Source organism: Platichthys flesus, chromosome 16 (genome assembly GCF_949316205.1).
Source record: "Platichthys flesus chromosome 16, fPlaFle2.1, whole genome shotgun sequence".
Classification (NCBI taxonomy): domain Eukaryota; kingdom Metazoa; phylum Chordata; class Actinopteri; order Pleuronectiformes; family Pleuronectidae; genus Platichthys; species Platichthys flesus.
In genome coordinates this window covers 2,239,236-2,260,483 of record NC_084960.1, presented here as the reverse complement: position 1 = coordinate 2,260,483, position 21,248 = coordinate 2,239,236, and the positions used below count along the sequence as shown (strand labels likewise).

Here is a 21,248-nt window from a genome sequence, read left to right as displayed (position 1 = left end):
AAGGTGCACTACTGCCCTCTGCTGCATCTCTGAATGTGTCACACGGCCACAAAGACACATCTCCCAAAGAAAACTATTATATATTCCAATAATTGTAGAATAAGCTTTGTATTTCAAAAAAGTATAAATATTTGAGAGTAAGTCATATACAGGGTTCATAAACATTTTGACGAATTGATTTCCATAACTTTAAATCAAATTTCCATGACCAAGCATTTTGTGAAATCTCAGTGTATACATGAAAAAGTGATAACATTTAGTATTTAAGCTAACAATGAGAATTCCAAAGTATACAGTATACTTTTGGGAGTTTATTTTTTTCAAGTACTTTTCCAGGCCTGGAAATAAACATTTTACAATTCCATGACTTTTCCAGGTTTTCCATGACCATAGGAATCCTGTGTATAGAAGTAGAAATGTGGTGGAGAAGAACATTTACATGATTGAAGTATGAGTTATTAAACATAATGGATAACTCTAGTCACAAATAAGTTCACACAGCAGGTTTATTATGAGATGCCTTTATTGTAGTTTTTGGAATCCAGTGACACCGACACGAGAAAATGGTCCTATCCTTCCCCCCCCCCTCTTTACATACACAACCTGAGAGGGGGGGGCTTGCAGGGTGGGATGTACCGCAATCCCGCTTGTAGTCTTAAATTAAACACAGAGATAATAGCAAAGACACATCCAGGTGCATTTCCACAGACACGCACGACATGCATTCAAAAAGGGAAGAGGAGGAACGCAGTGACTCCTGGTTCACGTGTACGTGTTGTCCCAAAGTAAAAGATGACAAAATTAATATCATTTTAAAAAAACAGTTAGCTGTCTTAATGGCCCACGATCAGTCTATAGTTCAGGCTCTGTCAATTTTCCACTTACAGGAGAAAGCAAAAAGGCAAAGAGACACACTACTACTCATACAGGGAATATGGTTTAAATATGGAAGTGGAGAGTTCATATCTTTCATATTTTTTTTTTTATTGTTTTTTAATTAATTGTATACTTTAATGAGAATACAATTGTCTCACTAAAAATCAGCTCATCTAGGTAAAACTAGGCCCTGTCCACTGACTGTCTCCCTGCTGTGTCTAAGTAAAATATATTAAGTCCAGTAAAGGGCTCAGTGGGCCTTGGTCCGATAAGGAGTGGATCGCTTCAGTCTTCATCGCTGCCACTGGCCGAATGCTCCTGAGGGAAAACACACAACAGAAGCACAGTGTTAATGACGCTATTCAACACAAGTACACAACGACCTCACAGGGGTGATCACTCATGAACAGCTGTGAAAGTCTCAGAGAGTAAAGACCCATTAATTACCCGTTAATTAGTATTCTGTAATCGTTGCACATGCAGTAAAAGTTATGTGATGTATTCGCTGAGAGCCTCCCTGCTCATTAAGAGTTTATCTACAGTCATTGGGACTTTGTTGTTGAACTCCTCTCACCTCCTCCTGCTCCTCGTCACTGTCATCGTCGCTCACCACCGGCTTGGCCCGAGCGCCGCGGCCTCTTCGTCGTTGTCCTTTTCCTGAACGATCGCCCTTCTCTTTCCGGCTGAGCTTGATCTTCACCTTCACTGAACGGGCTGACGGGAAAACAAAGATCATATAAACATCACCACACCGACTCCTGCCTCACTGCTCTGTGCAGAAACGCTGCGTTTCTCATACTCACATTCAGACTCCGAGCCTTCATCCAGCTCCTCCTCCTCTTCCTCACTCTCCTCTCCTTCGCTCTCGTCCTCCTTCTCGATCTTCTGCCTCACACTGGTGAAGACAGACTGAAGCACGATGGAATCCTCGTAGATCTGAAACAGAGATAGTGAGAGAGATTATTATAAAAGCAAAGCGTGAAACAGAGAATCCCTTGTTTGTTTTCAGCAGAGTTCACACCACAGGACAGGACTCACCAGAGACCCCTCCAGGTTGAAGGTCTGTGCATTTTGACACAGCAGCATCACGTCCTTCTCCAGGTCGTTCAGGCCGCGGTACTTGTGGCTCCTGATCCTCTCCTGATGGAGGGAAGCGACGAGAGGAAGCAGCAGTTAAACACACGTTCCATAGCGAGATGAGAGAAATCACACAAAGAGGAAGTGGAAAGTTCTTCACCTTGATCTTTCTGAAGTCCACAGGTTTGCGGATCAGCTCGTAGTACTCAGGCAGCTCCTTGCGAGACGGCAGCTGGACGAAGACTTCACTCAGCTGTCGCCCATTGCTGCAGAGAGAGGGAGGCTGGGTTAGATAAGTCCTAACAGATCTAGAACTCGTGTTTAAGAGATGCAGTTCTGTTCTCACCCATCCTTGTACTTGATCACAGCGTCAACTGTCTTCTTCATCTTTTTGGTGAGGGACAGGGGGTTGGGAGAGAGTTTCTCAGCAGGCGGGCGACCACGTTTCTTTGCCTTCTTCACCTCCTCGTCCTTGTCCCGCACTCGACCGCTGCTGGAGCTGGGTGTGGCCGGGCCGTCGTGGTCGCGGTCCCTCTTGCGCTTTCTCGTTGTCTTTTTGTGACGCACCTCCTCTTCAATGTCCTCGAGATTACCTTCCTCTATGGCCTGGGTCCAGAAGAAATCAGGTCAGAAACTCTGGATTGAACGTTTGCCAACGTTATATTTTCTAACAGCCTCACATGAGGACATCCCACCTTGAGCCACTGCTTCTCCGTGAGCGAGTCACTGTAGTCCACCTCCTTCCGGGCGCGGGAACCTCTGCCGAACATCTTCTCCTCCTCTTCTTCACACGTGAGCCTCTCAACCTCAGCGTCGTCTTTCAGAATCCAGCTGGGCATATCGTCTTCCTCCATCAGACGGGGTTTCCTCTTGGGATTGCGAGCGTCCTCCCGGCGTCGGTCTAGATCCATGCGCTGAGATTAGAAAAGAAAAACGACACAGCACGGGGTTAGTGGGTTCAGAGCGGGATGTTCCTAAGTCTGCAACAACTGCAAAGGAAATGGTGACCGACCATGAACAGCTCAAACTCCTCTTCACTTCTGGCAATCATCTGGTTGACAGTCTCATCATCAGGAACCTCATCCTCCTCCTAAACACACACGAGACAGAGGGAGTGAGAAAAGGCTCTCGGCAGATTTATGTGGGGCCTAAGAGCCAAGTCCATGAGCTGAGATATCAGTGGAAGTACATTTTAACATTTATAAAAATGTATTAACAAAAAAAATCAGTAGAAAAGGGAAATGATTTTATGTTGGTGTAGGAGATAAAGTTTCATATTAACCATCAAAGGTTTGTGTAGAAGCAGAAAAACAAAAGGGAGAAAGTCTGGATTGATGAAAGCTCAAAACTCCTGAGAAAAGAGGGGAAGTAAGGAAAAAAGATGGAGAGAGGAGGAGGAAAAAAAGAGAATGAAGAGGTGAAGCAGAAAACAGGCTGATGTGATTTGGTGGGCGATGCGCGGCTAGGTTCAGTTCACACCCACCCACGCCCCCCTCGTGCGGCAGCCACCTCGAGCCCCCCCTTCGTCCTGCTCCTCGTGCTCCAGGATGGCCTGTAAGAAAGCCCGTCGCTCACAGCCTGAGGACTTCTGGTCGAACATGCCGGCCTGGATGACCTTCTGGTCCACGTTCAGTTTATACTTTGCCGCGGCCAGAATCTTTTCCTCCACGCTGTTGACGGTGCAGAGGCGGAGGACGCGCACTTCGTTGGTCTGCCCGATACGATGGGCTCTGTCCTGCGCCTGCAAGTCCTGGAGGACACACACACACACACATGGTATCTCTAGTTAACCCCCAAGGATTCAGGTATGGATGATTACAGTCTTCATTCAACACATCCTTTGCCATATCTGAGACCTGTAACTTATAATGACATGAATACCTGATGTGGATTCCAGTCACTGTCAAAGATGACCACTGTGTCAGCAGACTGCAGGTTGAGGCCCAGGCCTCCAGCTCTGGTACTGAGCAGGAACACAAAGTAATCCGAGGCTGGGTCGTTGAACGTCTTGAGCAGCATGCCGCGGTCCTCAGCCTTGGTGGTTCCTATGGGGTGGGGGGGGTGAAAGTGTTAAAAAGTGAACACCAAATTATGACAATCGACTTAAAATGAAAAACCTGTCATGAGTGTTTCTTTATGTTGACAGAAAACCGCCCCACCGTCCAAACGCAGGTACTTGAAGCCGCGGAATGCAAAGTAGTCCTCCATGATGGTCATGAGTGTGGTCATCTGACAGAAGAGCAGCACCTTGTGGTCGGTGACCCTGAGCTTGGGCAGGATACGGTCCAGCAGCTCAAACTTCCCAGAGGAGCGGTACAGGTCAGGCCTGAGCAGGCAGAGGAACAACATGAGCATGAATAGATAAGTGTGCGACGTATACACACACACACACACACACAGGTGTTGTACAAACCTCCACAGTGTAAAACTTACCCAGTGACAACTCCACCGGAGTGACCGAGATGCTCAGAGAAAGACTCCTGTGAAGCAAACAAACAAAAGTTTAGGTTCATTCTATTTGCTGTGAACTCTGCATGAAACTACTGGTTAAACTCGAGTGTCTTCAGGAACCTCGATGTGCTGGAACATGTAAGGGTGGTTGCAAATCTTCCTCAGCTGCATGATAGTGTTCATCAAGGTCTTCGTGCCTCCTTTACCCTGGAGGATTTAGAAGGAAACAAAAAGACATTCGTTTCCAGAGCTTTAAATTGAACCGGCTCAAGCCTCTAAAACATAGAGTTTACTTGTCCAAACTAAATCTAAGACATGATGATCTCCTAACTACCTTCTTGTCTTTTTCCGACCCGTCTGTGAGCAGCACTCCCTTGGCCTGCATGTGTCTGTACAGAACCCTCTGCAGGGCGGACATGTCGCACTTGATCACATACTCCACCTGGAAAACAACATGGAGGGAAAAACAGAGAAAACGGTTTGATTAAAAAAATATAAATACACATATGTGTGTCGAGGACAATGTGAGAATACGTTGCCTCGTGAGAGTAGAAGAAGAAATAGTAAGTTAAATAAATGAAATGCAGCCGGACCTTCTCTGGCAGCTGGGCCTCCACTTCTTTCTTGAGTCGGCGCAGTAAGAACGGTCGGAGAACCTTGTGTAGACGACGGATGATCAGAATGGTCTCTTCTTCATTCAGGTCCACCTTGGTGAAGAAATAGAGAAACAGGATTATCACAGGTTTTCACAGGTTACATTTAAGACTTTTTAAGACCACTTTGAATAGAACTTAAGACCTATAAGTCCCAGAATTACTTGCAAAGTAAATGTATTCCCGTTCAACATAACGATGACTGAACAGAACATCACACAGAACAGTGTGTGTGTGTGTGTGTAGACCTGGTCGAGAGGGACTACAGGCGACAGCTTGCTGGCCCTGCACTGAGGCAAAGACTGAATCTCTGAACTAACAGCATTTGGAAATCCAAACAGGTTCAAAATGGTAACAAATAGAAACTGAAATAACTGAGCCTTCTAGTCAATAAGGATTCTTTTGTTTGTCAAACAGTTTGAGATCAATAAGCGATTCTTTCAGCATAGAGAAAAAAGTATGTTCCAAAAAATATGGCCAGAGAATCAAATTAAACATCCCAACCAAACACTAAATAAACCTCTATCTTCTCAGCCCTGCTGCCTCGGCCACGATCTCCTTTTCAATTGTCTCCAGCTCAGCCAACTTCTCCTTGCAGCCCCTACTCAGAACATTTAACTTGGAGTTAACCTCGGCCATCTTGCTGCCAGCCTCTCTGCAGCAGGAGATTTCCTCATATCACATTTACTGGAGAGCAAGTTATCGCGATGTAACTTCCTAATCCAATTCATATTTAAGACCCAGCTAAATCAAATTTAAGACTTTTTTAGGCCTAAAATTCCGATTATTAAATTTAAGACTTTTTTAGACCCCGTAGAAACCCTGAAGAAAACAAGGATGTATTCAGAACCCGAACACGTTCCATGGCAGCTCGTGTTGTGTGGATGTTTGTTCTACAGCCTGCTGTGGTTATCACCTTCTCTCCAGTCATGGCGAAGGGGGCGTTGAACCACTGCTCAAAGGTCGTGCAGCTCTTGAAGATGGTTGGCAGGAGGAAGTTGAGCAGGGCCCAGAGCTCAGGGAGCTTGTTCTGCAGCGGGGTGCCCGTGAGCAGCACACGCCGTGGAGCCAGGTAGTGCGTGTTCAGGACCTGGGTGAGCTTACAGTGGTGGTTCTTCATACGATGGCCCTCGTCCACAATCATGTACTTCCAACGGAGCTTCGGAAAAACAGGACGTTTAGAGGTCAGACAGAGAAACAACACATCTGAGGCAGATTCAGGGATTCATAGCTCCTCAACACTAAACACGTGGACACTTCCTTACCTTTGCTAGCACTTGTTTGTCTTTGATGATGTACTCGTACGTGGTGAGCAGCACGTTGAACTTGCCGCTTCGCAAGATGGGAACGAACGCACGCCGAGCAGCGGGAGACCCCTGAAAGTGAACAGGGACACGCAGTCCATTTATTTCAAAAACACAAATATATTTATAACCAAAGTTTGGGACAAATGGAACTAAATTAAATATCCAAGTAGGTGCCACTGACCTTGTAGGAGATCTTGTGGACAGATGGCGCCCACTTATCAAACTCGTAGACCCAGTTCGAAAGAGTTCTGAGAAGGAGAAACAACTCTGGTTTATGAGGTTTTCATCAACATACGAACACAAAAACACAGTTCGTACAGATTGCTATTAAAGTTGTGTTTTCCCAGATGAGCCCACGGGGAAGCAAGGAAGAGGTGTTGGACTCACGAGAGAGGTACGATGATGAGGAAGGGCCCGTTGAGGCGCTTGTTCTCCATGAGGTAAGTGATGAGGGCGATGGTCTGAATCGTTTTTCCGAGACCCATCTCGTCGGCCAGGATGCCGTTCAAGTTGTTGTTGTAAAGTGACACCAGCCACTCCAGACCCTTGATCTGAACAAGAACAAGATGGAGAGTTGGTTCTGGTTTGTTAAAAACCCTTAAACCATGTAGTGTGGGTTTCACATGAGAGCAACGAGTGCTCCTCCTCTCCTCAGCCGGTTGTGTACCTGGTATTGCTTTAGCTGCCCGTTGATCAGCAGCGTCGACTGCTTGTCCACTGTCTCTGTGACAGCATGAGCCACAGCGTAGTAGGACTGAAGGCCTCGTTCGAAACTCGCATTACTGTACTCATCATCTACATCCTGCTTGGCGTGTCTGGAGGGAGAAGGACACAGCACAGAAATCCAGTTAGGATACGGAGAGAACACGTGCTTTAAAATGACTGGATCAGGACCTAACTTTTATATTTATGGTTATTTTAGACACGTGTATCTTACTCGATGATGTGCAGGACATCCACTTCAGATACTTCGTCACTATCGGGGTTGGGAATCTTCTTCTTCTCCTCTACCGGAGCGACAATGGGTGGAGGCGGAGGTGGAGGCGGAGGCAGCACTTCCTCTTCCTCCTAACGAAAACAAACAAAGTTAGAAACACCATGGAAGGACATTTACAAGCTTTGATGTTGAGTTCACTGTGACGTACCTCATCCTCATACTCGTCTTCTGAATCACTCGCTTCACTGTCTGAACGAGGGGCTACTTCATATCTGCGGAGGAACAAGATGTTTTTGACAGTCAGATACATTCAGATGGATCTGTCTCTTCTTCCTCCACATAGAAACGTTATAAAGTCACAAAGGCAGATGCGGCTCTTACCCTGGGTTCATCTCAAGCCAGGTCTCCAGCTGACCAGCCTTAGGTGCTTCAATCCCAGTCAGGATCTTTCCACTGTCAACATGGACGAGCTTCACAGGCAGGTCACTCATTTGACTGGTCTCATCTAAAGGCTGAGAGAAGCACAGGAAGATGATAAACCGTGACATCTTATTCAAGATGTAGGGGATCTGTCGGATTCTAGTTTAAAACTCACCTCTCCATCAGGTCCCAGAGCAGAAGAACGACCCTCTGCGGCCTCGGGCTTCTGAAACCACACAAACAATTGAAGTCTGCGTAATGTTTAAACCATAACTAGATGTTTTACCACTGCTCGCTCCAAACACTGACCTTCTTCTTCTTCTTCTTCTTCTTGTCTTTGAGAGCTTGCACGGCTTTGTGGGCTCGCACCAGCTCAGTGAGGTTGGCCACGTACTCGTCTGTCTGCTGGAGCAGGTAGGCCAGACGCTTGTCTTTCTTCTGGTCGATAAGTTTACGATATCCCTCTTCATCTTCAGCCTGGAATCAGAGTCTCTCAGGGTCAGATGCTGCCACTGGACTCATAAACAACCACAGCAGTTTGGTGATATATTTCAGAAACTCACCATCAGCCTCCGCATTCGCTCCTTCTCGATGCGCTCGTTCTCTTTCTTCTGCTCTCGCTCGGTGTTGGCATGGTAGGTGGCGACAGCCTTGGTGGCCTTCTGGAGCTTTGCTGTGATGGAGCGGTGGTACTCCTTAAAGTCCTTGGCGTGCTGCAGGATGCTGTTGAGGTATTCCTGTCCACAGAAGAAACACACCACTATTATTACATCTACTAAGTAATGTGAACTCTATCAGGCTCTTCAGAATCCCTCCTCTTCACTTTAACCTGGCGTTTTCATGGTTCCCTCTGTTAAAAATATACGATCCCTCGTTGTGAAGTAAATCCCTTTGCCCTGTGACAAACCCTCTGGTGCTTTCCAACAGTTTACCTGGTGTTTCTGACGACGTTTGCGCTCCTGCTCGATCTTCTGTTGCTTCTCCAGCTTCTCGGTGATGCGGGCCTCGCGTAGAGACTGACGCTTGCTGCGCTTGTAGGCCTTAGCGTTGAGGGCGGTTTCCAACGCCGTGTCACGCCGCATGCAAACCACCACCTCCTGACGCAGCTGCAGGCACAAAGAAGGTCAGAAATGATTGGACATACTAGTGGAACAGTGTTGAATAAGTGGAGGTGGAGCAGGCACTTCAGTTCTGTACTCTACACATCCCTACCTGTCTCTGGAAGTTCAGCAGCCTCAGGGCCTTCAGCTCAATGGTGGCCTTGGTACGCAGGTCACCGGCCAAAGAGCCGGGCAGGTTCTCCAGCTCCTGGATACGGTTAGCGATACGGGCCTGTAGCCTGCAACATGTATGCAGAAAAAAATTACAACATAGATTAAATAGTCTTCTAGATGATGAACACAAATTAGAAAAAACTCTCAATATGGTAAAATAACTGTATGTAACACACTCTGCTAAGGATGAACCCAACTTGAATCTATAATGTGATTTGCAGAGGTCATATATTTAATTATAAAAGGTTGATGTCAGACATTGGTCTGTAATTATAGAACTGAGCTACTGACTCAGAGGAGAATGGTTCATTATGTGATACGATTTGATGACACATGTTCCACTCACCTGTATTCTCTTTCCTGGAGGATCTCCACTGGGTCCAGCCCGCGGGGTTTTTGAATGGGGGTAATGCGGTTCTGCTTCTGGTGCAGCATCATGGGAGGAGGCTGGGCAGGCTGACCCGGGGACTGTGTCTGAGGGGGCATGACTGGGGAGGCAGCGGGGGGCACAGAGGGAGGAGCGGGCGAGGGTCTGCCAGTGGGCTGAGGGGGGATCAACTTCTGGGGGGGATTGGATGGAGCAGCAGCGTTCACCATAGGTCCTGACAGGTGTGAATTCAGAAGAGATCAGTTTTGCTGCATTTGCACATTAGAACACAAAGAGTTGATTGAAGTGAGCGTCGAGACCACGTTTACCTTCAGGCCAGGATTTGGGAGGTCCATTGGTCGGCTGGCCCTGCATACCTGGGGGAACCCCTGCAGGTCCGGGGGGGACCATATTGGGACCAACCATGCCTGAAACATCAATGTCACATATTCAGATGAACTATGATGCAGAAATTGACTAGTGTTAAGAAATGTTCAGCCACCAGGGGTCTCTTTAGAGCTATCTCATAGTCTGCCTTCATTAACACGTTAACATAAACACATTTTGAATACAGAGGCTCTTCTTTAACTCACCGTGTGGTCTGTTGTAGTTGGCTTGACCTGGTCCCGGTCCGGGTCCAGGCCCACCTCCGGGTCCGGTAGAAGGTGGCATGTTAGGCATGGGCTGCTGCTGCATTCCTGGCATGGGCCTCTTCCCCTGCACAGCCATCTGCAGGTGATCAGGTAGGGGCTGACTGCGGGCCAGCATCTTGTAAGCCATGATCTGGGCCCTGAGTTGATGCAACTGGTTCTGGTTGAAAGGAGTGGGCCCACCTGGCCCACCAGCACCGACAGGTCCGCCTCCTGCTCCACCTGGTCCCACTGGACCCTGGGGACCGCCACGGTTAGGTTGACCCATGCCCTGATTAGGGTCACCGCTGCCTTCCATAGGCCCAGCGCCGGGGCCGGGCGGACCCTGGGGCATCATGGGGCCCGAGGGAGGGCCATTGGCTGGGCCAGGGCTCGGTGCATGCTCGGAACCACCCAATGGTGATGGGTAACCTGTGGAGCACAAGACAGATCCATGAGGGGTACAGCTAAGAAAGGATGCAGGAATCATGTTAAGAAGGTTTGATATTAAAAAAGGTTCTGTATGTCCTGCTGAGTTCATTACAGAGAAATCAGTCCAAAGGCAACAGAGAACGTTGAGGAAGGACGCTACGTTCCAGTCTGTTCACACACTGGTGATTAATACATGTAGCTGCTTCACATAAGACACGGAACCAGTCAACTCCAACACTGCTGTCACTGAAGTGCTCCTGTGAGTGCCTCTCTCTTCCTGGCTTTGTAGAAGCAGCTGCTGTTCTTTTTGTCTGATGGGTAAACCCCCTTTTAGCTCCTCCCCTCCCACTGTACTGCCCACAGCTGTTTGCTCATGCTGCCATCAGAGCAGTCAAAACAAGAGGAACCGGCTGGATGGGTGCTCGGTGCTCATACTCGAGGTCAACGTGACAAAGTCATCGGTTCAACAGGAACAGATGTTTTCTGGGACGAGTAGGTGGTGGTCAGCTACTATCTCTCTTCACACATTGTATGTGAGAACTCATACATTACAGTGTGTTGTGTTACCTTGAGAGTGTTGGTCCATGGGGCTTGGAGGGGGTCCCATACCACTGTGCCCCCCTGGTCTCATGCCCATGTTCTTCATCTGTCCGTAGCGAGGGTCATCGGGCATTCCCTTCTCATGCATGGCTTCCATTGGCTGATGAAAAGACACAGAATATTCAAAGGTTATAGTTTTACAGTCATAGAGTGTAAAGTTAAGTGTAAAATATGTCCACTCTGAAGATATTTAAGGTTAAAATATTTACCACTACTAATTTAAATCAGTGTATATTCAAGAGGAAAGTTATTAATAAAAGCACATTAAACAAAGGAAGAAGAATATAAAGTACTTTGTGCATCTGGTGCATGTTTTCCTGAGGATATCCTGAGGGTCCCTGTGGAGGGTGGGGGTGCCCAGATCCAGGGGGCCCCGGACTGGGCCCCATCATGCTGTGGGATGACCCTGGTGATGGACTTGGGCCCATCATGCCTCCTGGAGATGGCCCTGGGCCTGGGGAGGGTCCCGGCCGAGGTGTCCCTCCCATCGGGGGGTCAGGAGTGGACATCTCTCAGGGGAAGTTGGGAATGTTTGACAGCAGCAAGGTCCCCTGTGAACGGAGACGACACCGGGAATATCGTTAATGCTCGGAATATATGTGTGAGCAGCAGAACGGACATGTTTATCTACTTTACAGGAGCAGTGCAGGTCCAAATATTTAAACACCAAAGGCAACAAAGTCAAATTTGATTATATAGCAACAAGTGGGCCGAGTCCCTGAAAACAGCCACATGGTTCTGCAGGTTGAAAATAAAAAGACACAATGTTCTCTCCTTTTCTTGCAAAGTAATTTAAAATAAAAAATATACTTGACTGTTTCTTTAAGCACAAATTCACCGAAACGATTAGATATTACTTCCACCACACTTTTAAAAAGGCCAGCAAACAACAAGTATTTTAAGTAATTGAAAAATCCTTTACAGTAGTGAATATGAGAAGACAGTGAACAGTCTTCAGAATGCTTGAGAAGCCCAGATAACAATTCCAAAACAATTGATTATCAAAACCGTAGCGTATTAAATCCAATCAATCAGGATTAGTTGGTGTAAATCTCAATATGGCCGGTGGATCGCTGTTCATACGCCTGTGGAGCGACTCTGTTGTGTTTCTCAAACATTGTGTTTCTGGCTTTGCAAAGAAAATAACAAACACAACCAACACATCTCATATAAGAGGTAATAGTTAGTATATGAGGGGGGGGCGGAGCTTTTCTGTCAGGGACTCGCATTATTTGGAACAAACTCCCAGAGAAGATGCATCTGGCAAACTATTCATCGTCCTTTAAAAACACACTTTTATATATAATCTATTCTCCTTTTTACTCTTTTCTCATCTGTATCACTCTCACTTTAAGGACGTGTGATCTTCAAACTGCTCTTAATTGTTTCCTAATGTTTACAACAGTTTTCTCTTGTGGTAAAACTTTGTATCTGTGTTTGGAGACATGAACATAAATAAAGTTGATTCTCATTAACACTATTATCAAAGCGGATCCCTCATTGGTTTGGAGCTGTTCACAACACTGATAACACACACATCCACACAACCCAGCCACACACTGAAGCCATGTGACGGTTTTCACCAAATGTAAACTCCAGAAACACAAAGTGCGAATCCCAGAGGCTTCAACTCTGTCACTGATCGAGTCCCAAACTGAGGTCAAGAGAAGGCAGTGATAGACGGAGCCCTGCTGAACCAGACGAGCCACAGACAGATGTGTGGGGACACCGACGAGACAACATCTGGACACACGTTCAATTCCCAGCTTTAAGCCCGCGTTGTTTACAGTTACAAGGAAATAACAACTGGGTTAGCTATTATTAGCATTGTTAGCTCGGCTGGCGCTAGCCAGGCCTAGCTGGGATCGGCAGTTCTCATCATATAACGAGAATTAAACCCCCAATATATTCACTTCTCGGTTCGAACGAAGCCTCGCGTGTTGCGTGGTGTTCACCGGATTCGGTGTGAAATGAGAAATTTAAAAGTAAAGCTACAAAGAGCAGGTAGCCGAGCTCGCGACCCGCCGACTAGCTAGCTTGAGAAAAAGACGAAGCCTACAACAACACAAGCTGGCGAGGATGCTAACGAGCTAGTGGGGGCTAGCCTAGCCGGGCCATGCTGTTCGAGGCCAATCAGGCTGAAAAGCGGGTGTTGTTTGCGGGGAGACGGGGACGCGGGGCCGGGGAGAGCACGGTCGATCCCCGCCAGGGCCGATTGATCCGTCGCGCCTCCCGTACCCGGGACTCGGTGCGGATCTACGATCGGTTTTCATTCATTGCTCCGCGTCGCGCCACAGCGATGTCGCGGCTCGTCTTTCTCCCGCAAAACACACACACACACACACACACACCGTCGACCCCGCGGAATAAAACGCGTATTTCTCCTCGAACCCTGCGGGGAAGAGGCCCCTCGTGCAGCCTTGAAGAACTTTACTCACGCTGGCGGTGAAACGCGATGTTTGAATCCTCGCCGGTTGCGACGTCTCTCGGTTTTTCCTCCAAAGCAGAAACAAAGAGCGACCTACCCAGTCGGTTTTTTTTCCCTTCACCCTCCTCCTCCTCCTCCTCTTCTCTGGAGATCGTATCGCGGGGATCGGCCTGTGCGACTCCGCAGCGCCACCTATCCGCCGGCTCGCTCACTGCCCCGCATGCCCAGTGAGGACCGCGGAGGAATGAGGGAGGGAGAAGCCGGCGTGGGGGAGGGGAGGCCCGGGAGAGAGGCGACAGGAGGCCGGAGAGGAGACTCTCACACTGGAGGAGCTTCATGTTGCAATGTGGTTATTATATTCATAATAATAACATCATCTTTATATTATAAACAGCTCCTGTTCCCTCTTTCTCCCATTATTAACAGAATATATACATTGGAGTGGAATGTACACACAGACACGAGTACTGCACAGTTACATGATTTAAACCTGAGTTTATAGTTCAATCATTACTATTATTTTGTTTATTTATTGTTGCAAATGCCTTTAACAACCAGTATGACATTGCTTAAATATGACGTCACACAGCAGTCCCTGGGCTCTCTCTTCCTCCAATACACACTTTTTATTGTTATAATAATAAGATCATCCTTTATCAAATCATAATATATAATCCTTTAATTTGTTATTTTCCAGCAGAGGACAGACACATATTCATATACACATATTACTGTCAATAGCTGAATTACTTTAGAATGACTGCTCCCTTCTTCTCCACCAGACATTTTCTTATGTATAAATACTTTACACACTTTTCCATAGATATTTTCTTCAAATCAATTAAATACTCTTATTTTGAGAATTTAATGAGTTTTTACTCTATTTGAGGGTAAAGAACATAGGATGTCACACTATGTTCTGACCTATGAGACAAATTGTGATTTGAGAATATCGGCTATACAAATAAAACAGGATTGGTTGCTTTACTGCAGTTAAAGTAATAAGTACACATGCAATACAAATACAGACAAAAGTATGAATACAGATAATACATACATATACAATGTATACAGTACAGACAGAAATGAGTTTTGCACGGGTTCCTTCGTACTTTATAAAGTGTTTATTTAGATAAAATACCACAAAAAAATGATCCAGCTCATAAGAAAACCTTTGGTAACTTTATTCTTACACAGCATTTTGACTAATTATCCAGTGAAGTCATAATCTATATATTCATGTATGAGTCACATGTTAACAAGTGTCCAACTTTCTACTCTATTCAACGGCAGCCCATCCTGTCACATGACCTGAAACAGTAGGAGGCTGTGTAGACCAACACGTTCTTTACGTTTGTTTCTGGTAAATTCATTTGAACAGATTAGCTAGAAGAAGAAGACTTGGTGCATTTATGAAGAAACACAAATAAAATGATCATCCTTTATCTCACAAAGTTCAGTTTCATCTTAAAACAATAAATATTAATATTAAAGAGCCGGACATTCTTCTCATGCTCAGTAGTGGCCACAGTCTAAACTTCACATCCATGTGAGATCACTGATCATCCATTGAACGCCCCCTGGAGCGGGTTTTATTTTCTTCTGTTCATAACAGAACAAACTCGTCCATGCTGTTGCTGGTGTCGACTCTTCTCAGCTCATCCTTCCTCTGGATGTAGGTGATGTTGTTTGTGGGTGTGTTGCTTCTCTCATGTTCTTGACTGTGTCCCTCTGCAAAGATGAACATGGGGTATGTCTCTGTAGATGTGGAGAGAGCCTGATGGACAAAGAGGTAGAATCCACATCAACACCTACATGTTATGACATTTTGTTAAGAGGCATAACCGTCTAAAAAATACAAGAAATCCACCAAATAAGATTCAGATGTTATCATATGATTCAAAATCCCTACACAGCAGAGTAAGGTTCCTGGTCACGTACCTCAGTAACAATAGTGCACAGTGATTCAAAGTCCTTTTGACATTTAGCATAAAACCCGATGGTGCAGCTGGGGTCCATGCGTGAGACGGACATCTTCCTGGGATATTTGCAATGAAAAGACTGAAGGAGGTGAAGAGAGAGAGAAAGTACAAAAATATACTCATCAGAAATAATCTTACAGACAATATCTCTCTATCTCCAAGTTCCCATGTGGATGTCATCATTAACATTTATACTTTTAGAAAGTTTACATCAGTATTTCCCAACCAGCTTGTATCCCATGTACAGGTAGATGCAAGCTGATTTCAGCAATTCACTGAAGTCCAGAGTCCAGGTTTTACTATATATTTGACTGTGCTCATCTCTTAAAAGAGCAATAGATTGTGAAGCGTTTCTTATATTGAACACAATCAGCCAGCTCTAACACATTTAGAACCCAGCTGGTGGTGTAGCGCTGTGGGAATCCATCTGAAGAAGAGGATTCTGGGAACCACTGGTCTACATGTCCGTGCGGACACAGGAGGAACCACACATAAATCAAAAAGAAGAATAGAAACTTCACTTCCTTTTTACCTCCAGGGGAAAGTTCTCCTTTGTTATATCCACCGTGGGCTGACAGTAGTGAGGGTCCAGGTACAGCAGATTGTCATCTTCAGCACCGCAGGGCCAGAGGAAGGGAAACACAAAGTGTGAAGCCTGAAATCAAACACTTACTGCACAGTAATGATCATGCACGCTGCCATGCACATACCTTGGAAGCCGACGAAGAACAAAGAGTGTTTTGGTTTCCCCCCGATGATTCCGATGCAGCATTGAAGTGTCAAGAGTTTCTACGAAGACAAACAATGCTTTGTTGTTCTTTGTGCATTGCAACACAGTGATGTTTGTTTGTGCTTTGCATTAGAGCGAGGATTCCTCTGTTTTCATTGAGCAGCGCACAACAGAGCTAACACACAGAAACCAGGGAGAAGGAACCTGTATTTAAAACCCTCTAAAGAGGAATCTGAGTGAAAATCACTACTTTTACTGGAAAGTCAAAGGATGAACATTGTAGTGAATGTGTGAAAATGTATTTTGAATACTTTGACACAGGTGATGTAGGCGGGGTTGAGATCTTGTCCTCCGAGTCGCACAGGAACCAGGATGATGACGGACTTCCAGGACTGAGGAGGGGGCCGCTCACACAACCTCTTCACATCCGCCACGTAAACTGGACACACACACGTACACAGAACGACAGACACACACACACACACACATAAACTCTACATTTTGCCTTTAGAGCAGGCAGCAGTCACGGTGATGAAAGAACCGACTCACCGGTGCAATCCTGTGCAACGTACACAACCAGATTGGGAAGGTCTGCGGATGCTGCCACAGCTTTCCTGAAACAACAGGATGTCCACAGTTACATCTCGATAATAACCTGCAGGTTCCCGGTATTTGTGCTGCTGTGCTTCTCTTCAGGTCTCACTGGAGGATGTGCGCCGCGATGGAAGGACCGTACCAGTCCCCGGCTTTCTTCCCAGAGCTTTTGCCCAATTCCACCAGCTGGTGGATTCCAAAAGGGGCAGTGGGGAGGTCTGCAAACCAGGACACGGCCCTTCTGTGTGTGGCCTCCATGGGTCTGTCCAGGAGGGAACCCAGGCTCAGCTTTCGACACCTTTTATGCGGCCCTTCCTGGAAACTCTGTCCTCTGTGGACAGAGCGGCTCTCGAGGTCCATGTCGTCTTTGACCGCATGGTGGGTCACAGACCACGTCCAATCTTGAATGAAACAAGAAGGAAACGTGAGTATTCTGGAATGTGACGATCTACTTAGAAATAGTTTATCATGGGACCGGGACAGATTCTCCCTTGTTTTCCAGGCTGAAAGAAAAACTCACAATCTGACATCTCGGGCTAAATGGAACAAAATGTTCTTTGCAGCTGTTGATCATTTAAAATCGTGTTTGTTTTCACCTGGTGGCATGAGGTGCAAGAGGAGGCCGTGTGCCAACAGCATCTGCCCCGTGCGTAGAACACAACCCCAGCCGCTGTCGGAGGTCAGAGACGAGCCGGCCAGCGGAGGGAACCCACGTCGGTACGTCAACCACAGGAGGGACACGAAGGAGCTACGGAAAAGCTCTCTCTCCCCTGACATGGGAACAGAGCTTGAATGTAAAAGTTGCCCCATGATTTTCACAAGAACGAGATCATTCTAGATTTGGGTATAAGGGCCAAACGCTCAAGGCCTCACCTTGATCCTTCAGTTCGTAGGATTTTCCGAGCAAGATCACAGGAGAGCTCTTGCTGAATTTTGATTTCTTCTTCAGGGTCCAGCCTGAAACATTAAAGGGAAATAAGGAAACAGTTAAATCTCCCAGGACAAACGGATCTGGCCTTATTACACGGTAACATAAAACGGTTTCCTGCCACATGGTTGAAAGAATCATTTACATAGATAGATATCTGTCTTACAATATATGTGGAGAAGTTTTTAAAAGAATTGAATAAAAGGTATGATTTGTCTTTTGTCATATAAGCACATGACCTGTTGTTATGACCAACAAATTCTAATCAGCTCATCCTGGAGTTCAAGTGAGTGTTTGTACCAAATTTGAGGATTTGTCCTCAAGGCATTCTGGAGATATCAGGTCCTATCATTTAATCACCAAAATCGAATGAGTTCAAGTCCAAGTGAACTTTGGCCCCAAATCAGAAACTACGACTGACACTGACGCATAACAACTGACCATATTTGACACTGTTCCAAGCTGAGACCAACTTGGACCGGAGTTTGCTTCTGTCCACGGCCTCCTGGACGTCCCGGCTCACTTCCAGGACCTCAGGCCCGGCAGACTCCGAGGAGAGGAAGAGCCAGTCGTCCATCTCGTGGTCTGCAGAGGGCAGGCGCTCGCAGCGGGCCGTAGCCATGCTGGGATTCATAACAAGTAGAGATGACCACGACTAGAGGAGGGGGGAGCTTCTCCTTATCTCCAGGGGAACCTAAACAAACACAATAGAGGAGCAGACACAGATGACGCGGCTGTGATGGTTTTCTCGAGATAAACGAGGTCTGAACCCGGAAGCGATGGGTTAATGTTAAGCACAGCGAAGTCAATTATTCTCCATGACAGTAAGAAAAAAGGCTCAAACCACATGACTGCTCCGTGTGACTCAAGGAATTTCAGATATGTCAGTTTAGAGGGGAGAGATGCTGGTGTCCCATGATTCTCAAAAACACTTAGTCTGCTCCTTCTTAGATGTTACACTGATGGGTTAAAGTACTTTTACAGTTTATATGTCATAAATGTCACTAAGGTCCACTGACCAGGAAGTACTAGTCGTCCCTCGCGTATTTCTGTGTGCTAAAGTCTCTTATTGTGGAATTTTAACAACTCTATTCTTGTGAAACACTTTTTTTGCGACTTGACAGAAAGAGCACCTACTTGAATATCATTTATGCATCAAGAGTGATTTGGTTTATTCTGCAGAAAGTTCCCCTTATGAGAGAAATTCTATTTTTGAATCATCAATCGTCAACTGTGTGACCGCAGCCTCTTCCTGTTGTGGCTGCTGGAGGTGAAACTCGTTTGTACAGTTCAGGAGTTTAGCAGCGTTTCTCCAAACCTCAGCATCAGGGCTCCACAAGGGTCACAGGATGAATCTGAGGGGTCATGACATATATCAGAAACAAAAACAAAAGCTCTTCGATGTAAATTTGTTTAATATTTCCTTTATATGTGGGATGTTTACTTCTTTAACTTTGCTGAGGTTCTGAGGAGAGTTTTAGTTTTAGATTTTCTTGGGTTGCTTGGTCTCTATTGTTATTATTACCATGATTACTTATCTACTTTTCTGTGTAATCCTGCTGACAAACAAATTAAACAAAAACATATCCTCCTCAGCAGAGGTGTAACTCAATGGACGCAATCATAATCAATAACTCATACTTCAGATCTTACAGTAATGTACAGTTACTTTCCACCACTGGTAATTACAGCCATATGTTAGTGTGACAGGAAGAAGAGGGGACAGTCTCTGATTCAACTGAACACTAAAGAAAATGATTCTTTAAAGTGGAAACATGAAAACAGTTTAATGTGTAATTTATGCACAAACACATTTGTATTTCAGCCTTTCGTTTTTCCTGCACTTTGTGCTCTATTAATTAAGTTATAATTATTATATTTTAACTCAGGACTAACAACCCTCTGCACATTATTTGAAACAACTGATACACACATGGTACAACAACTATTCACTAGTCATTTGCAACGACAGTCACACTGCACCTTAGGATTTGTGTAGTTAAAGTTGTGTGCTCTTTCTTTCAACCTATTAAATCCCAGTCATGGGATCTTTGCGGATTAAAGCCTGAAACATGCTTCTGCGACTGCGTCTGCGTCTTTTCACGCCGCTGTGGCGCAAGACTCGTTTTCATTCATGCTTCCCCAACCGTTGCGCGTCTTACAAAGCAATTCCGCGCCAGAACACTAGGCGGAGTAATGCTTTTTGTCGAGACGACCTTAGAGACGCCTTCTTTCTTCTTCGTCGATTGTTTATTTACATAGCCACTGCGGCTCCTCGTAGCCTTTTTCTGGCGGACAAATCCGCCAGTCAGTGACAGGTTATACAAGTGATCATACTATCGGATATCTTCTGCCAAGTGCTCTTCTATTTGGTCTATATTCGTTCTTCTAAATCTTCCGTGATTTCTGCCGGTATTATGGGGCATGAAACCGGAAATGCAGCTCCAGAAGGGATGTAGAGCAGACCAATCACAGCCTTGCGGGCTGAGTGAGCTTGCGGAGCTTTGCCGTAAATTTTAGAAAAGGGGGTCGACACCCGTCAGCACGTAAGGAGGGAAACATAAGCACGTAAGGGACCCGGAAGGGCTCTTGCGCTTACGGGCCCGTGAAAACGCAGAAGCATGTTTCAGGCTTTACTCCACTCGTCTTGTTTTGAACCTTCCAGGCACAGAGCTCTACCTCCTGCAGAGCTCGTCCTCCTGCAGCCGGACCGAGGAGCTCCACACTAACATCTCATCTCCATCACAGACCGGTGACCTCCTGCTCTTACCTCCATTCGGGCTCCGTCATGCTGTTCCAGGACGTAGACCGACCCCCCGAACGAGCCTCGCAGCACAACTTGATGTAATTTCCGTCACTTTCAAACATCCGCAGACAACTGACAACCACCGCGCGCGCACTTCCTGTTTATGCGCGTCAGGTGATGCAGGGGCTCCTCTGGTTGGTCGACGGAGGACCAATGGGATTGAGCGCTGAGGTTCTCGTGCATGATGATAATAATAATAATAATATTCCTCTTGGTGATTATTGATTATTGAAGCCAGAGGAGCAGCAGGGACGTCACTCCTCTGACGTAACCATGCGTCACATGAAAACAGGAAGTACTCAGACTCCCACTGATCAGATCTGCTGCTTCTCCACAACATTTAAACATTTAGTATTTTGAAATTATTAATATATATATTTATATATGTATGTATTACGGTGAGAGCTTAACGCACTGCAAATTCAGAAATAGAATGCAAACAGATACTGCTCATATAATTGATGATGTTTTTTTATTAGCTGTCTCAGACATCGGAATATATATATATATTAATTTGGTAATTCAAATTTAACAGAGTGAATACCTTTTATTTTACTTCATTCATTTTTATGCCATGAATGTTTGTGAGACATCTTGTATTTTCTAGAAGAGGATCCAAATGAAAGTGAAAGGTTTTGACGTTGATCCAGATCCGTCAGTTTCTTGAGATGTGGATCCTGAGGGAAAAAACTGGAATATTAAGGGACCTGATCTACGAATATTTAGGGAACTAATCTACGATATGAGGTTGTGTCAT

General features: G+C 45.9%; 2 protein-coding genes across 2 annotated transcripts; both read right to left on the bottom strand.

The window, feature by feature from the left end:
- Window positions 1–505: 505 nt before the first annotated feature.
- On the bottom strand, window positions 506–13,560 carry smarca4a (SWI/SNF related, matrix associated, actin dependent regulator of chromatin, subfamily a, member 4a). Its single transcript, XM_062407399.1, has 34 exons — window positions 13,462–13,560; window positions 11,317–11,574; window positions 10,991–11,123; window positions 9,956–10,423; window positions 9,692–9,790; window positions 9,342–9,597; window positions 8,934–9,060; window positions 8,654–8,827; window positions 8,285–8,458; window positions 8,031–8,198; window positions 7,897–7,947; window positions 7,683–7,813; window positions 7,510–7,573; window positions 7,302–7,432; window positions 7,032–7,179; window positions 6,752–6,915; window positions 6,546–6,612; window positions 6,323–6,433; window positions 5,974–6,216; window positions 4,998–5,111; window positions 4,739–4,846; window positions 4,525–4,611; window positions 4,387–4,433; window positions 4,113–4,279; window positions 3,835–3,998; window positions 3,437–3,703; window positions 2,966–3,043; window positions 2,649–2,867; window positions 2,300–2,559; window positions 2,114–2,219; window positions 1,915–2,016; window positions 1,680–1,812; window positions 1,451–1,590; window positions 506–1,194 (listed from the first exon to the last, which is right to left on the bottom strand). Exons 2-34 carry the CDS (start codon window positions 11,530–11,532, stop codon window positions 1,162–1,164), a joined length of 4,950 nt encoding a protein of 1,649 aa, XP_062263383.1. The 5' UTR covers window positions 11,533–11,574; window positions 13,462–13,560; the 3' UTR covers window positions 506–1,161.
- A 977-nt stretch (window positions 13,561–14,537) lies between these two features.
- LOC133970538 (cysteine protease atg4da-like) lies at window positions 14,538–20,590 on the bottom strand. Its single transcript, XM_062407401.1, has 11 exons — window positions 20,456–20,590; window positions 18,127–18,379; window positions 17,631–17,714; window positions 17,354–17,527; window positions 16,867–17,158; window positions 16,713–16,777; window positions 16,475–16,602; window positions 16,144–16,222; window positions 15,966–16,042; window positions 15,393–15,512; window positions 14,538–15,228 (listed from the first exon to the last, which is right to left on the bottom strand). Exons 2-11 carry the CDS (start codon window positions 18,317–18,319, stop codon window positions 15,058–15,060), a joined length of 1,383 nt encoding a protein of 460 aa, XP_062263385.1. The 5' UTR covers window positions 18,320–18,379; window positions 20,456–20,590; the 3' UTR covers window positions 14,538–15,057.
- Window positions 20,591–21,248: the final 658 nt, after the last annotated feature.

Bases quoted from the DNA above. Each gene is read 5' to 3' on its own strand.
- smarca4a (XM_062407399.1), bottom strand. From the start codon at position 11,532: ATGTCCACTCCTGACCCCCCGATGGGAGGGACACCTCGGCCGGGACCC. The intron at 4,612-4,738 runs GTAGTTAGGAGA...TAAATCCTCCAG, and splicing joins GGTCGGAAAAAGACAAGAAG to GGTAAAGGAGGCACGAAGAC. The intron at 4,280-4,386 runs GTAAGTTTTACA...CTGCCTGCTCAG, and splicing joins TCCGGTGGAGTTGTCACTGG to GCCTGACCTGTACCGCTCCT.
- LOC133970538 (XM_062407401.1), bottom strand. From the start codon at position 18,319: ATGAATCCCAGCATGGCTACGGCCCGCTGCGAGCGCCTGCCCTCTGCA. The intron at 16,603-16,712 runs GTGAGTCGGTTC...GTGTGTGTCCAG, and splicing joins CGTTGCACAGGATTGCACCG to TTTACGTGGCGGATGTGAAG. The intron at 15,513-15,965 runs GTAAAAAGGAAG...CACCTCCTTCAG, and splicing joins AGGAGAACTTTCCCCTGGAG to TCTTTTCATTGCAAATATCC.